A 16,909-nucleotide genomic window follows, 5' to 3' on the forward strand; every position below is an offset into this window, starting at 1 on the left:
CCAAAAATTAAATTCTTAATTAATAATATTAAGAACCTTTTCTTAATTAATTTATAATCAATTAAATCTCATTTAATCAATTATTAAATTTGCCAATTAATTATTTATTTCATAAATAAATAATTATAGCCATTATTAATTAATTCCTCCACCATTAAATCATTCTCTTTTATGGTGTGACCCTGTAGGTTCAATATTAAGCCGGTAGTAGAAATAAATAATAATAAAACTATTTTATCATTATTTATATAAATTCTCTAATTATTAAATATGATTAATTAATTAATCATATTTATTCTACATCGTGAGAGATACTTCTCAGCATACGACTATCCGGATAATACGAATTCACTGCTTAGAATACCAAGAACCTATTCAGTGAGTAGTTACCGTACAATTAATTCCTTCTACCCTGCAATGTCACGATTAAATACAAGGCATGGAACTTGTGTCAAGCCTATCTTATTTAATACTTGTTTTCCCATTCACTATGCTTAGTTTTATTTAATGTAAATTAGAAACTCCTTTCTAATTTCATTCACTCTGGCCAGAGATTCCTGAACTAATATAAGTGGATCAGCATTGAACATTCTCTTCCTACACTGGAAGGGGTAGATCCTTTATTGATCATACACTATCTTCGTGTACAAATTCCTATACCCAGTAGAGCCCTTATAATTGTCCCTTGAGACTAAGAACTAAACCAAAGCATAGTTCAGTGTACACAAGATGACTATGATGATCTCAAGTCTAAGGATACTTGTACAACTGTCACTATGTGAACAACTGATGACACGTGAGTGAACTCCATCAGTTGTTCAGCTGTGTGAGTCATGTTCAGTGAACTTATTCTATAATAAGCACTACTAGCTATAGTGTCACCACACAAATGTCTATGAGAACAGACATCCTTCATAATGAAGCAAGCATAGTATGCACCGATCTTTGCGGATTATTAATTACCAGTTAGTAATCCTACGACCAGGAACTATTTAAGTTTAAGTTATCATCTTTTAGGTCTCATTATTATGATCTCATCACAATCCATAAAAACTTTACTCTAAACTGTGGTATAAAAACAAAACAAGTCTTTTATTAATATCAATGAAATCAAAACAGATTACATAAAAGTTATTCCTAAATCCTCATACATGATTGGACTTAGGACATATCTCTTTCAATCTCCCACTTGTACTAAAGCCAATCACTCTGGTATCTAATACCCATCTTGTCTTTATGACGATCAAAGTGACTCTGAGAAAGTGGCTTTGTGAGTGGGTCTGCTACGTTGTTATGTGTGTCAACTCTCTCGACGTTGACATCTCCTCTTTCAACAATCTGAATTGCACCACCATTCAGAGTAAACACGTACCCTGACATGGATTTGCTATCACTTTCTGATTGAAAACTAGAGTCAGTATAACCCTCTATTTTCAACTCAGATTCACCACCAAAAACAAGAAAAATGTCCTGAGTCCTTCGCAAGTACTTAAGGATGTTTTTCACTGCTTTCCAGTGGTCTTCACCTGGATTGGACTGATATCTGCTCGTCACACTAATTGAATAAGCAACATCAGGCCTTGTACACAACATCGCGTACATGATAGATCCTATTGCTGAAGCATAAGGAATCTTACTCATACGCTCTCTTTCCTCAGGTGTCTTAGGAGACATTTTTTCGGAAAGGGACACTCCATGGCTCATCGGTATGAGACCTCTTTTGGAGTTTTCCATGCTAAACCTTTTAAGCACTTTCTGGATGTATGTACCCTGGGTAAGACCTATCATTCTTCTAGATCTATCTCTATAGATCTTCATACCGAGAATGTAGGATGCTTCTCCCAAGTCCTTCATGGTGAAGTTCTTTGATAGCCATACTTTGACTGATTGTAGCATCGGTATATCATTTCCTATAAGTATGTCATCCACATACAATACAAGAAATGTTACCGCGCTCCCACTAACCTTCTTGTAGACACATGGTTCATCTATTTTTGATAAAACCAAACTCTTTGATTGTCTCATCAAAACGGATGTTCCATCTACGAGAAGCTTGCCTTAAACCATATATGGTTCGCAGCAGCTTACACACTAGGTGTTCATTTCCCTTGGAAAGAAAACCCTCTGCTGTGTCATATACACTTCCTCCTCAAGTTCCCCATTGAGGAAGGCCGTTTTCACGTCCATTTGCCAGATCTCATAGTCGTAGTAAGCAGCAATCGCAAGCAAAATCCGAATTGATTTTAACAGGGCTACAGGCGAAAAAGTTTCATCAAAGTCAATCCCTTGCCTTTGTTTGAATCCTTTTACCACGAGCCTGACCTTATAGGTCTCCACCTGCCATCTGCTCCAATCTTTCTTTTGTATACCCACTTGCACCCAATAGGCTTAACACCTTCAGGCGCCTCAACCAGAGTCCATACTTGGTTGGTATACATAGATTCCATTTTGGATTTCATGGAACTATGCCATTTCTCTGAGTCAACACTACTCATAGCCTCATTATAGGTCACAGGGTTGTCATCATCAATGATTGAACAACTCATTGTCATTCTCAATGACAAGGCCATAATACCTCTCAGGTTGGAGAGACACTCTCCCTGTCCTACGAATGGGCTGTTCCACAGAAGGTTGTTCAGTCTGAACAGGTGTTTCCACTTGATCCGTAGTAGTTTGTGCTTCTTGAACTTCATCAAGTTCAATTTTCTCCCACTGTTTCCTTCAAGGATAAACTCCTTTTCCAAGAAGGTAGCATGTCTGGAGACAAACACCCGATGATCGGTGTAAAAGTAATACCCCAAAGTCTCTTTAGGATATCCCATAAGATTACATTTATGGATCGAGATTCCAGCTTATCTGGGTCAACTTTCTTGACATAAGCTGGACATCCCCAAATCTTAACGTGTTTATGACTCGGTTTCCTTTCTTTCCATATCTCATATGGTGTTTGAGGAACATATTTGGAAGGCACCTTATTCAGTAAATATGCTGAGGTTTCCAATGCATAACCCCATAGGAATACTGGAAGATTCGCATAACTCATCATGGACCGAACCATGTCTAACAAAGTTCGATTTCTCCTTTCATATACCCCATTTAACTGTGGAGTATATGGAGGAGTCCACTGGGAAACTATACCATTTTCTTTGAGATAATCTAGAAACTCTCCATTCAAGTATTCACCACCTCGATCTGATCGAAGAGTTATAATACTGTGTTTGGTTTGTTCTCCACTTCATGTTATATTCTTTGAACTTTTCAAAGGCTTCAGACTTGTGTTTCATAAAATACACATATCCGAATCTAGATCTATCATCTATAAAAGTAATGAAGTACGAAAATCCACCCATGGCTTGCGTAGACATTGGTCCACATACATCTGTGTGTACCAATCCTCGCAAATCTGCAGCCCTCTCTCCATGTCCACTAAATGGAGATTTGGTCATTTTACCCAATAGACAAGACTCGCATATAGGATATAATTCAAAATCAAAGGGGTCAAGTAACCCTTCCTTATGCAATGTCCGCAGTCTATTTTCACTAATATGACCTAGCCTATAGTGCCATATAATAGGTCATATTTTCATCATCCCGTTTTCTTTTATTAGTTTGTTCAATCTGAAGTAAATCATGCTTTACGTCACATACATACAGACCATTATTTAAAATGCCACGTCCAAAAAGAACATTATCTCTAAGGATAGAACATTCATTATTCTTAATAATAAATGAAAACCATCCACATCCAACATAGGAATAGAAACAATATTCCTCATAATAGAGGGAACGTAATAACAATTATTTAAAATAATAGTCTGCTCGTAGGCATATGTAAACTAAATGATCCATACAGATATGGCCGCAACCCTTGCTCCATTGCCCATACGTAGAATCACCTCATCTTTTCAAGAGTCCTACTTCCCTTTATCCTTACAACAAATTGCAAATATGAGAACCATAGGCCAGTATCTAATACCCAAGTAGAAATTTGACCTAGTGACATATTAACTTCGATCATGAACATGCCTGAATCAGAAGCGTTAGTCTTACTACCCTTCTTCTTCTTCAATTCTGCAAGGTAAACCTGCAGTTCCTCTTCCAGGCCCCAACTTATTACAGTGAAAACAACAGCTAAATTAGGACCAGTCAACTTGTGAGCATCTAGTATGCTCCGGAGTGATAGTGCATGAAGACATGACGAATATAGTAAATCTGTAAATGATAAACACATAACAACACTTAGCAAATATTCAATTTCATTTCAAAATACTATATGAATCGGGTCTTTATTCATAAGTGTCTCCACCTAGTTTATCTAATTTTTCAACCACCTAGTGAAAATTAAGCAATCATAATGCTAGTGGGAATAGGGATCCTACATTCCATCACACAACCTCGGTTGTGGCCGAAACGTCATGTGATGTTCAATAGGCAGGCAACTCTTGTCAATTACATCTTATGTTATTCCCTAATATAAGTTTAGCCTCTTGAATAATTGAGTCATGGCTGTGGCACGAGAAACTCAATATTCTAAGTCAAGTCTAACCCAATATTTCTGTACAATTGAATCAGTCTCCAACGGCCCACAGCTGTAGCACGTACGACCTTTAGATTCTAATTCAATTACACATCTCTATGTAATAGACAAGTATTTCTTATTTCGAAATCAAAGCCCTCGGCTGTAGCATGAAACGACAATGATTTAAAAATAAGAACCACTTTCTACCATGTTGGAAGGCTATGATCGACACATGCCAGTTGTGTCATTGGCCAATTACTACTTGATATTATTTAATTTTAGAGGGATTATATTACGTACAATCATAATCATATTATAAAGAGATTCTTCCTTTTAAATTAAATATTTCAAATCAATATCGATAATCAGATGATTCCCAGATCGGGTGGAGCATTGTCAAGAGGCGTCACTTATAAACCTTTCTTACAGATAGAAATCTGTTATTGACAGAATCATCCTTTCTCTCAATATTGAAAATTCATATTCAATTACGTGTTTCATAAACACAAGAATCTCATGATCGTATTCTAATATTTATTGTTAAGGCAAGAAACGATTCATATTCTAGATTTTCTAGAGCACGCCTTATATTGATTTAAGTTCACCTAAATCTATCATCGCATGGTAAACATAGGCATATGTCTCATATATAAAATAAAATAAACAAGTAAATGTAAAGTGCAATAAAGTAAATGTGTTTGGTTATGGCCCCATCCTATGTGATCTTATCAAACTCATGATAAAGATCAAGGTCAATCTAATATGGTGATGGAAATAAATACAACTACTTATTATATAAGTCTTCTTCTTTGTTTAGACTTCTTGTATGCCTCGTCTTCTTCTTTGTATCACCTCCATTGGATAGCCTTCTTGAGTCTTCAATTACATTACATGATTGAAAGTAAAACTAATCTAATTAACTTACAAGAATAACTCGAGTTACATTCGAGATTTATGATACAAATATTGACGACATGCAAGTCGTATTTAAAACCAATACCAAAACCATTACACTAAGGTCGAAAGGCCATAACCATCCACCATGCTTATAAAACACATAAAAGCATGTTAAAACACATAATCTGATCTTAACATATCATATTATCATGATCTAATCATAAAAAGAAAATATGACAAAAATCAGAAAAATCAGAATCAAATCAGAAAAACAAGAATCACTGTTACGGGCAGTAAACTACGTCAAACGCATTACAGACGAGTCGTTGATAGCTTTAGCTATCAGTTTTGTTCAGACGCTCGTTTACCTATGGAATAGGGTATTCCGTTTGCGTAAATCAGACACCAGACCCAGATTTCAGCAAATCTGCAGCAGTCAATTCTATGATTCTCATAATTAGAACAAACATAAATCATGTATATATCAGTATATATACAGATTACATAATCATCTTATGATTATACAACTCACATGAATACTCATATATTCAAAACCATACATATATAAGCATATTATATCAACATCAAATCATGGCGAATCACGTACATGCTCATATATCGAAAACAGTTAAACACATAAATGAATTAAAAACTATTCGCAAGTAGCTCTGATGCCATTGAAGGGTTTTTTAGCACATAAACGCAGCGAAAACTTAAATTTAATCTTAGAAATTCCCTCGAGTTAATGGATCTTTGATTTGAGAAAGGGAAAATTTCTGTAGTGATCTATTCTGACTTCTAGCTTCTTTTGATGACCCGATGGATGGTGAATCTTGAGTACGACAGATGAAGCTGGTTGTCTCCCGACAGATAAGGCAGATTGTCTCCCGAAGAATGAAGCATTTTGCAACTCGACAGATGTTGAATTTTGTGCTTCATTGGTAGGAGATTTTTCTGCAATATCCTTTAATACTGTTTCTTGATCACTTTTATCATCACTGTCATCACTAACCATCTCCATATTGTCAAATTTGAGGTTCTCATGGTAATCTCCATCTTGCAGTCCTTCAATCTTTTTATCATCAAACACAACATGTATTGATTCCACAACAATATTGGTTCTTAGATTGTAGACTCTATATGCTTTACCAACAGCATATCCAACAAAAATTCCTTCATGTGCTTTAGCATAAAACTTCACATTCAGATCAGTTTGATTTCTCAAGATATAGCATTTGCAGCCAAAGACATGAAGAAAATTTAGAGTTGGCTTCTTGTTCTTGAACAATTGATAGGGAGTCATGCATTTTGCTTGATTAACCAGAAAAATATTCTGAGTGTAGCATGCAGTATTTAAAGCTTCAGCCCAGAAATATGTTGGTAACTTAGATTCTTCAAGCAATTTCCTTGCAGCTTCAATAAGTGACCTGTTCTTCCTTTCTACTACTCCATTTTGTTGTGGAGTTCTTGCTGCTGGAAACTCATGCAAATCCCATTTTCTTCACAAATTACTCTCATGACAGAATTCTTGAACTCAGTTCCATTGTCACTCCTGATTATTCTAACTTTGAAATCAGGATGATTATTGACTTGCCTTATGTGATTGATGATGATTCACTAGCCTCATCTTTAGACTTTAGGAAATATGTCCAAGAGAACTTTGAGAAATCATCTACAATTACTAGGCAAAATCTGAAGGGTTTTTAGCACATAAACGCAGCGAAAACGTAAATTTAATCTTAAAAAAAAACCAAAACCCTCCGCAGGATCCATGCGAAAAATAATATTTAATTCGTAGTTCAGTGTGTTTACCTTAAGAAGCTTTACATTAATGGAAAGATGGAGGTCTTTAATAGCGATCCAAGAACGATGAACGGAGATCCTTAGCAGCTGCTCCACAGATGTGAAGCACTCCACCGGTATCTACCAAGAAAACGATGTAATGAAGGAGGAGAAGATGGAGAGAATTAGGGTTTTGTAAATCTTTTTGGTTGAGGCAAAAATAGGGTTTATAATAGTATATTTATAAACAAATTTTCAGCTGAAAATTTTCCCATAAAATATTATTATTATTAACCCTTTATTATTCTCACTAATAATTAAAACACCTTTTAATTCTTAATCATTTTTCTAAACTCTTTAGAAATAATTCTCTCACTTGATTTAATTTCCAAAAATTAAATTCTTAATTAATAATATTAAGAACCTTTTCTTAATTAATTTATAATCAATTAAATCTCATTTAATCAATTATTAAATTTGCCAATTAATTATTTATTTCATAAATAAATAATTATCAGCCATTATTAATTAATTCATCCACCATTAAATCATTCTCTTTTATGGTGTGACCCTGTAGGTTCAATATTAAGCAGGTAGTAGAAATAAATAATAATAAAACTATTTTATCATTATTTATATAAATTCTCTAATTTATTAAATATGATTAATTAATTAATCATATTTATTCTACATCGTGAGGGATACTTCTCAGCATATCGCGACTATCCGGATAATACGAATTCACTGCTTAGAATACCAAGAACCTATTCAGTGAGTAGTTACCGTATAACTAATTCCTTCTACCCTGCAATGTCACGATTAAATACAAGGCATGGAACTTGTGTCAAGCCTATCTTATTTAATCACTTGCTTTCCCATTCACCATGCTTAGTTTTATTTAATGTAAATTAGAAACTCCTTTCTAATTTCATTCACTCTGGCCAGAGATTCCTGAACTAACATAAGTGGATCAGCATTGAAAATTCTCTTCCTACACTGGAAGGGGTAGATCCTTTATTGATCATACACTATCTTCGTGTACAAATTCCTATACCCAGTAGAGCCCTTATAATTGTCCCTTGTGACTAGGAACTAAACCAAAGCATAGTTCAGTGTACACGAGATGACTATGATGATCTCAAGTCTAAGGATACTTGTACAACTATCACTATGTGAATAACTGCTGACACGTGAGTGAACTCCATCAGTTGTTCAGCTGTGTGAGTCATGTTCAGTGAACTTATTCTATAATAAGCACCTACATACTAGCTATAGTGTCACCACACAAATGTCTATGAGAACAGACATCCTTCATAATGAAGCAAGCATAGTATGTACCGATCTTTACGGATTATTAATTACCAGTTAGTAATCCTACGACCAGGAACTATTTAAGTTTAGAGTTAGCATCTTTTAGGTCTCATTATTATGATCTCATCACAATCCATAAAAAGATTTACTCTAAACTGTGGTATATCTTATTTAAACATTTAAATAGATAGAGCCCGCAATAAAAACAAAACAAGTCTTTTATTAATATCAATGAAATCAAAACATATTACATAAAAGTTATTCCTAAATCCTCATACATGATTGGACTTAGGACATATCTCTTTCAAAATCTTTTCCTTGAGATGGACAACAAATTGACTGGTCCAAAAAAATCCATGTGTAGCAGTTGCAAAAGTTCTTCAATTGTTGAATCAAGCTTCTTCCTGAATGATGTTTTGATCTGCTTTCCCTTTTGGCAGGCATCACACAATCCATCCTTAGAAAACTCCACTTGAGTAATGCCTCTAACCAGTTCTTTCTTTACAAGTTCATTCATGGTCTTGAAGTTTAAATGGGATAGCTTCTTATGCCATAACCAACTTTTATCTTGACTTGCTTTACTGAGAAGACAAGTAACAGATTCTGCATTTGATGAAGTCAGCTAGGTACACATTTCCTTTTCTCACATCAGTGAGAACCACTTTGTTGCTCCTCTTATTAGTCACAACACAGGCTTCTGAGTTGAAGGTTACTGAATTGCCTTTATCACAAAGCTGGCTGATACTCAGCAAATTATGCTTGAGACCATCCACTAAGGCAACCTTCTCAATGATGACATTGTCTTTTGAAATCAAGCCATATCCCACGGTATAACCCTTGCTGTCATCTCCAAAAGTAATACTTGGGCCAGCTCTTTCCTTGAACTCTATGAGCAGGGTAGAATCACCAGTCATATGTCTTGAACAACCACTATCCAAGTACCATAGATTTTTTTCTGTTTCCCTACACACATCAAAATCAAATCAAGTTAATTTTGGTACCCAAGTTTCCTTGGGTCCTGCCTTGTTAGCTTTCTTTTTCTATTTCTTAGGTTTTATCTCATTTGACTTGGGGATATCAGATTCATCCTTAATCATTTGAGTTGGACCTTTGAAACCATTAATTGCAACATAATTATCATGCATATTTTGATTAACAGGGAATGACATGCTACTAGTGAACATGTTATTCCAGTAAGGCATGCTAAATGGCATTTGTGGCATACTAAATACAGCATAATAAGGATTAGGTGCAAATGGCATATTAGCAAACTGTGCATTCATATTCTGTGTGGATATAGCATTCATAGGCATAGAAGGCATGGCATTCATGTTGGGAAAGTGAGGTGGCACATATATGGGAGTAGGCATGGCAGATTTGCAATTAACAGACAAATAATTTACACTACCACACTTGACAAAGATTTTTTTTAGGAGCATATTTATCAGGTGTGTAGTTATTGTGTTTGTTAATCCCTACTTTACTATTTCTATTATTTTTCTTTTTAGCCTCTATTTTAACCTCAATCTTTTCCAGTCTATCACTCAATTGCTTGACAGTCATATGACCAACATTAGCCTTTCTCTCCTTCTTCACTTGACTGGATTCTCCTGGAACAAAGTTCTTGGAAACTGATCCATATTTCTCATTTAACTTGACAAGTTTGGCTTTACTGACAGGCTTGCTCACAGTCGACGGATGAGGATTTATATCACTCGACGGATAACCCTTTTTGTTATCCGACGGATGACCCTCATCATCCGTCGAGTCTACATCTGTTAGCAGTCCTTCCACCAAATTGGATTCCAGCTTCTCCTTGTTCTTCTTCCAGGCTGCATCACAAAAGGACTCAATTTCTTGAACTTTGGTGATTTGAGCATGAACATCTCATGATGTTTTCCATGCCTTAATCACCTCCTGTTCTCATTCAAGCTGCTTCTTCAAGATCTCTTCTTTCTTCAAGACTCGGTTAATTCATCCTTACCAATTTTACACTCAATTCTTAATTTTTCAAATTCAATGAACTGAGACTCTAGCACATTATTCCTCTCACTTAAAAATAAATTGTTTTCTTTGATTTTAGCATTTTCCTTAGTAAGAGACTTAAGTGTAACACACAAATGATATAATTATGTAGACATGTCATTTATTGCATCATTACACTCAACTTTAGACAAATGTACAAGGTTAGTGGTGATTACCTGATTACTTGAAGAACTTGTCTCTGTTTCATCCGACTTGGCCATTAGAGCTAGATTGACATAGCTGACATCTTCATCTTCATCCAGACCATCTGCTACCCAGTCATTTTCTTGTGTAATGAAAGCCCATTCCTTTTGTTTGAGCAATTCAAAATATTTCTGTTTATAATCCACAGGCTCAAACTTTTTCTTGCTGGAATCTGACTTTCTACACTCACTGGCAAAGTGCCCTGCCAAGCCATATTTGAAACATTTGAATTTTGATTTATCCACCATGTTTCTATTTGGCTTGGCTGCTCTAAAGTTCTTCTTGAACTTGATCTTGGCAAATCTTCTGGAAAGAAATGCTAGATGTTTATCAATATCTTCCATTTCATCTTGGCTCAAAGAATCTTCATTTTCTGCTACCAGCCCCTTGCCCTTATTTTCACAGACCTTTGAAGTTGATTCAACAGCTTCCATCTTCATCTCCTTCTCTTTCTCTAACTCAGCAACTAGTGTAATGGACCCTCCTTTCTTCTTTCCTCTCTCCATCCTCTCATCTTGCTCTATTTCAAGCTCATAAGTCTTTAGGATGCCATACAGTCTCTCTAAAGTAAACTCCTTATAATCTTGAGAGTTTCTCAATGAGACTGTCATTGGTTTCCATTTCTTGGAAGAGATCTAAGGAACTTCAGATTGGAGTCTTTTGTCTGATAGACCCTTCCATGCAACTTCAGAGCATTTAGTAGTTTTTGAAACCTACTAAAAATGTCAGCGAGAGACTCATTTTCTTCACTATAAAAATGCTCATATTGCTAAATCAGTAGCTGCATCTTCTTTTCTTTAACTTGCTCAGTGCCATCACAGATAATCTGTATTGTATCCCAAACTTCCTTGGCAGTTTTGCAATTGATGATGTTGTCAAACATGTCACCATCAACTCCATTGAACAAGATATTCATGGCCTTCTTATCTTTCCTGACTTGTTCAATATCAGGATCAGACCATTCATGCCTTGGCTTGGGGACAGATGGCTCATTTCCAGTTGCAGCTCTCATTGTACATGAGGGCATCTCTCTATGCAATCTATATAGGCCTCATCTTGAGAAAGTAAATGAAGTTGCATCTTTACCTTCCAGTGATGGTAATTATCTTTATCCAGAAAAGGAATCTTGACTCCAACATCCTTCTTGTTCATCTTGCTGTTTTGTTGTGATCTTTAAACTCTTTGTTTATCAAAAGCTTGCTCTAATACCAATTGTTAGTCCCTAACAATGCAACAAGAATTACAGAAGGGGGGTTGAATGGAATTCTTGAAACTTTTTCATAAAGATATAAAATGTTCTATCTTAATAATATATAACTGTGTGAATTGATTTACAAACTGCGGAATAATAACTTGGAATGAATCAATACACAAGTAATTAAAAACACAACTCTTTGAAAACTTTCTGGTGGATTTGAATGTATTCACCAAAGATATATATTATATCAAGAGAACTCTATATAGCAATTAGCTCACAACTGCTTACAAATATGAACAACTAAGTTTTCAGAGAAATGCTAAGAATACAGCTTACAAATGTTTCTCTGAGAATAATAATTTTGCTCAGTTGCTTAGTGTTCTATTTTCTACTTCTTGGTTTATATATCACAAAGATTACAAAGTAATAAGACAAGATAATAAAACAAAACCTATCAAGTCTAATACTATGCTGCTTCATTACTCTATTCCAGCATCTTTTAATATCTTCATAATAGCATAGATATGGCAATGCTTCTTTGTTCTCTAAAACTAGTTGAATAGCCTTCCACATTCCATTTGCATACACTCGACGCATGTGACTGTGTTGTCACTGTCAATAGATGTTTGAATTCTTTATCCGTCGGGTTCATGATCATCCGTCGGGTTGCCTTGTTGATCATTCGTCGAGTGGCATTGTTGTTTATCCGTCGGGTAACTTTCTGGCACTTGACTTCATTTCATTTATATAGAATTACAAAACATCATCTATGTAAAATTAATCAACCGATTCTGCATATCTAGTTAAGTCAACATGACTTGAGTACTACTACAGAATTTAAAGAATGTGTATGCAGAAATGTGCTACAGACTTATTGTTACACAAGCTACTCACTCGATAGATAATAAATCATCATCCGTCGGGACTATATTGAGTCATCCGTCGGGACTACAATCCTCATCCGTCGAGTGCTATATTTTTACTTAGTAAAATCTACTAAGGTGTTTTGTTAATGAAATCATCAAGTTCACAACATATTCACAACACTAGGTTTATAATGTCCACTTTAAATCATAAAGTTAATGATATTTATTTAGTTAATGGTATAAATAGAACACTAATAGAAAACCGTAAACAAGTGTCCAAAGTTTTATTTAACTCACTTATTACAAAGAACAGGGTGAAGGTAGGTCTCAAAATGACTCCATTCATGATTGAGAAATTTAGGACCTATCTTTATCCTATACCTGACATGAGGTCTAGTGCTATAACATCTAGTTCAGTTATGGCTCCTGTCCTTGTGGAAGAACAAACACAGGACAACCAACAGGGGCCTTCCCAAACTGAGACCCTTCTTTCTGTACCACTAGAAGCTAGGAAACCAACTACTTCATCCTCTCAAAAGAATGAAGTGAGTAAAAAAAAGAGGAAGCAGGCACATTTGAAAGTAGTTAGTGAGAGTGGTGAGGATAACACAGAACTTGAGTCTCACCTGGTCAGAAAACCAAACACTACTAGAAATAGTGTCTACGACATCACCCCTTTAACATCGGTTAGAAATGTCACCGATGTTAAAAGCAGTTTTAACATCGGTTGCTTTAAAACCGATGTTAAAGGTGTTGTAAGACATCAATATCTAAACCAACTGATGTCTATAATCGTTTTAAAAAAATAAAAAAATCTCCGCTTCTTTCTTTCCCCCGTAAATACACCAAAAAATTCCCCCTTAACCAATTTTTTTATTTTCAGTTTCCCCCCATTATACCAAAATAGTTTTCCCCTTCTCTCTCTCTCCCTCTCTCAGCTCTCTCACTCTCTCTCTCTCTCTCTCTCTCTCTCTCTCTGTCTCTCTCTCTCTCTGTCTCTCTCTCTCTCTCTCTCTCTCCGCTCTCTCATTCTCTCATTCTATCTTCTCTCTTCTCTCTCACTATCTTGTCTCTCTTCTATCTTCTCTTTCACTGTCTTGTCTCTCACTGTCTCTCTTCTCACTCACTCCCTTTAACCTAAAACCCCTAAAATTTATATGAATTAATAAACTCGATTAATTCATAAATCGAGGTCGATTGGTGCTGAAGAGCCTTGAAGGAAGTCTGGACTACTCGATTAGTGTGTGAAAAGTATGTTTTTTCGAATTTAATTTCAAATTTTATGTTTTGATTTTAATCGAGTTTGTTTTTTTATTTTATGTTTTTTCGAGTTTGATTTTAGGTCTCTGGAGCTGGGTTTGGTTAATCTTGAAGTGGGTTTGCTCGATTAGATAAGATTTCACATGCAAGTGTATGTTTTGTTATTTTAAAAGATGCACGTGTTCCTCCTTGTTCTTGTTTAATTGTAATAGATGTATGTGTATGGATCCTGTTTAGTTTATGTTGTGTATGTTCTTGTTCTTGTTCTGTTTAGTTTATATTGTTTATTTTTAGTTTATGTTGTTTATGTTGTGTTCCTCAGTTAAGTGTCAAAAAATAAAGAGAATAATGTAGCTTCTTTTATGTAAGTCAATCTAGGTTCATCAGATGATTAGTAGTGATAGTCGCTGCTCGGATATAAACCTAAATGAAATGGCTATCAATCTATATATCTATAGTTCTATCTTCTATCATGAAAAACTTGGATGAAGTTGGGAGGAATACGGAGAGCTGCTTGGTTATTACACATGGCATAGGAACCACCAATTCTATATGTAGCCACATAACTCTGCTTCTTGCTCCATATTATGCAAGATTACCGATTTTTGACCAAAACATTTACATCCTGTAGCACCATGTTTATCGGATAGTAACTTGGTGACTGGAACATAGGTCTACTGTCGAAGCATCTAGTCAGTGGTGACTGCAAGTCAAGTAGACATGTGCAAACAAACTTTAAGAACAACTACCAGTAAATATTATTAATGGTTATTACTTCAAAACATGAACTCAGATGTTGGAGCAACCATCATATGAAAACCATGAGCATTACCACCAACTACTAATGCCAATATCAATTGTGTTTGTATCATGAACAATGTATCTTTTGTAATTATCGTTTAACACACAGAACACTCCAAACATACAAAGTTAGCCAGCATACTGAGTAACGGATAACTTGGAAAACTTTGTCCGCTTTTTTAATCTAAGTAATTAGTAATATGTGTGTCTGAGATATAGAGAGTCATGTGATATCATGTTATAGTGTAGACAGAAGAATAGAATTGACACATGAACTAAACATGTGATATTTGTTGGCTGACAATATAAATAATAAATATTGTTTTTGGTTTCTTATTGTCCTCTATCAACCTTGATTCTTATTTGGCTCTTAATTTATTATAAGTTGTGAAATAGTTTTAACTTATGCATAGCTCTTTTTACCATTCAATGTAGACAATACTAGCAGTAATGAATTATATTTTAACCATAACTCTTGAATTGTATATTCAGGCTCCTGCTAGACCAAACTATAGTCTGGTTCTTTATTATACAGCTGAGAGGCCTGTAAAGGAGAACTCTTTGCTGGGTCGATTTGTCAATGGGAGTGATGCATTCCGTGATTCAAGATTCAAACTTATTCCAAGTATAATTGAGGTAACTCATGCATTAACGAAATGAAGCCATGATTTCTATTTTTTATATTTCTTTACCGGTGGCTGTAAATAATTGTATTAAAATATACTTTAAGAGACTACCACCACGATACATTTGTACAAAAAAACACCCCCTTCCCAAAATAAATGATGCTTCCTGAAAGTAAAAAACTTGATGCTGCACAATGCTGAAATGAAATTAATAAAAAGTAAATTGTAGTAGTAGTGTAGTACATATTTTCAATACTAAACATGTGCTAGTACATCTGAAAATTGCATAAATCCTCTTCTGTTATGACACAATTTAGTATTAATGCGATATCTCCTACGATTTATGTCTGTCTCAACTATCAAAACCCTGGTCTCATTCCTTCCTTGGTTATTTTACATGTGGCACTTGTATCGAATTTTCAAAATTCACAAACATTATTCCTTACTTTTTAGTATTATATAAAGGGCATTAATCATTCTATTTATACAGAATTCTCCAGAGGACCAGAGCCATCCTGTGTATTTAAACATTGTTTGTTGTTTAGTTTTTACAATATCGTTAATTGTGATGTGTGGTATTGATTATTTCATAAAATAAACAGGGATACTGGATGGTTAAACGTGCTGTTGGAACAAAAGCTTGTTTGCTTGGAAAAGAAGTAACTCGAAGATACTTGAGACATGATAATTTTCTAGAGGTAATTAAACTTTAGCATGTTCTAGAACTTGTTAGTCTTAAGAACTCTGCAAATATCGTATCTTTTGGTTGGCAAGGGCCTTAAGATGATAGTATCACGTGTGCAGATTAATGTAGATATTGGCTCATCATCCGTAGCAAGGAGTGTTATCGACCTTGTCCTTGGATATGTAACAAGTCTAATTGTTGATCTTACAATATTAATAGAGGTCTTACATTTCCCCTTTGTCATTCTGCTTGTGCATATATATTATATCTTGTGCTATTCTTGAAAAAGAGAATTTGAATTGTTCGAGTTTATCACCAATGAATTTTAATGAAGTTACTAATATATGATTCCTTTAATATATTTTTATGTAACTACATGGGTGGATAAATGCTCACAACAGCTATTGGATGTGCAGGGACACGAAGAGGAAGAATTGCCTGAATATATTCTTGGCACCGTAAGGCTTAGTCATGTAACACCTGAGTCTGCTATAACTCTTAAGGATTGAAGGTCAGATAGATATTTATGACACAAAATTGTATTAGACCATTGCTTCCCCAAAGCTATATCTTTGTAATCCTATATGTGAGTAGTTATAGTAATGATTGTTTATGTAATGCCTGGAAATGTTAAGGTGTAATTCATGTAAAGAAGAAACAAAGCTTATATATAAGGTAGGAGCCTTTATTCCATGCATCAATTTGTTTAGCTTCTTCCTTACAATTATTCCTGGG

At 35.0% G+C, this 16,909-nt stretch overlaps 1 protein-coding gene across 1 annotated transcript; it reads left to right on the forward strand.

Annotated features, from left to right (window-relative positions):
- Positions 1–15,355: 15,355 nt before the first annotated feature.
- On the forward strand, positions 15,356–16,683 carry LOC141700886 (protein ENHANCED DISEASE RESISTANCE 2-like; the record flags this gene model as incomplete). Its single annotated transcript, XM_074504554.1, has 4 exons — positions 15,356–15,499; positions 16,092–16,187; positions 16,294–16,395; positions 16,591–16,683. Coding segments are annotated over 4 exons (435 nt in total), but the record flags the coding sequence as incomplete, so codon positions are not given.
- Between the last annotated feature and the right edge of the window lie 226 nt (positions 16,684–16,909).

Source organism: Apium graveolens, unplaced genomic scaffold, assembly GCF_009905375.1.
Source record: "Apium graveolens cultivar Ventura unplaced genomic scaffold, ASM990537v1 ctg3037, whole genome shotgun sequence".
Lineage (NCBI taxonomy): Eukaryota > Viridiplantae > Streptophyta > Magnoliopsida > Apiales > Apiaceae > Apium > Apium graveolens.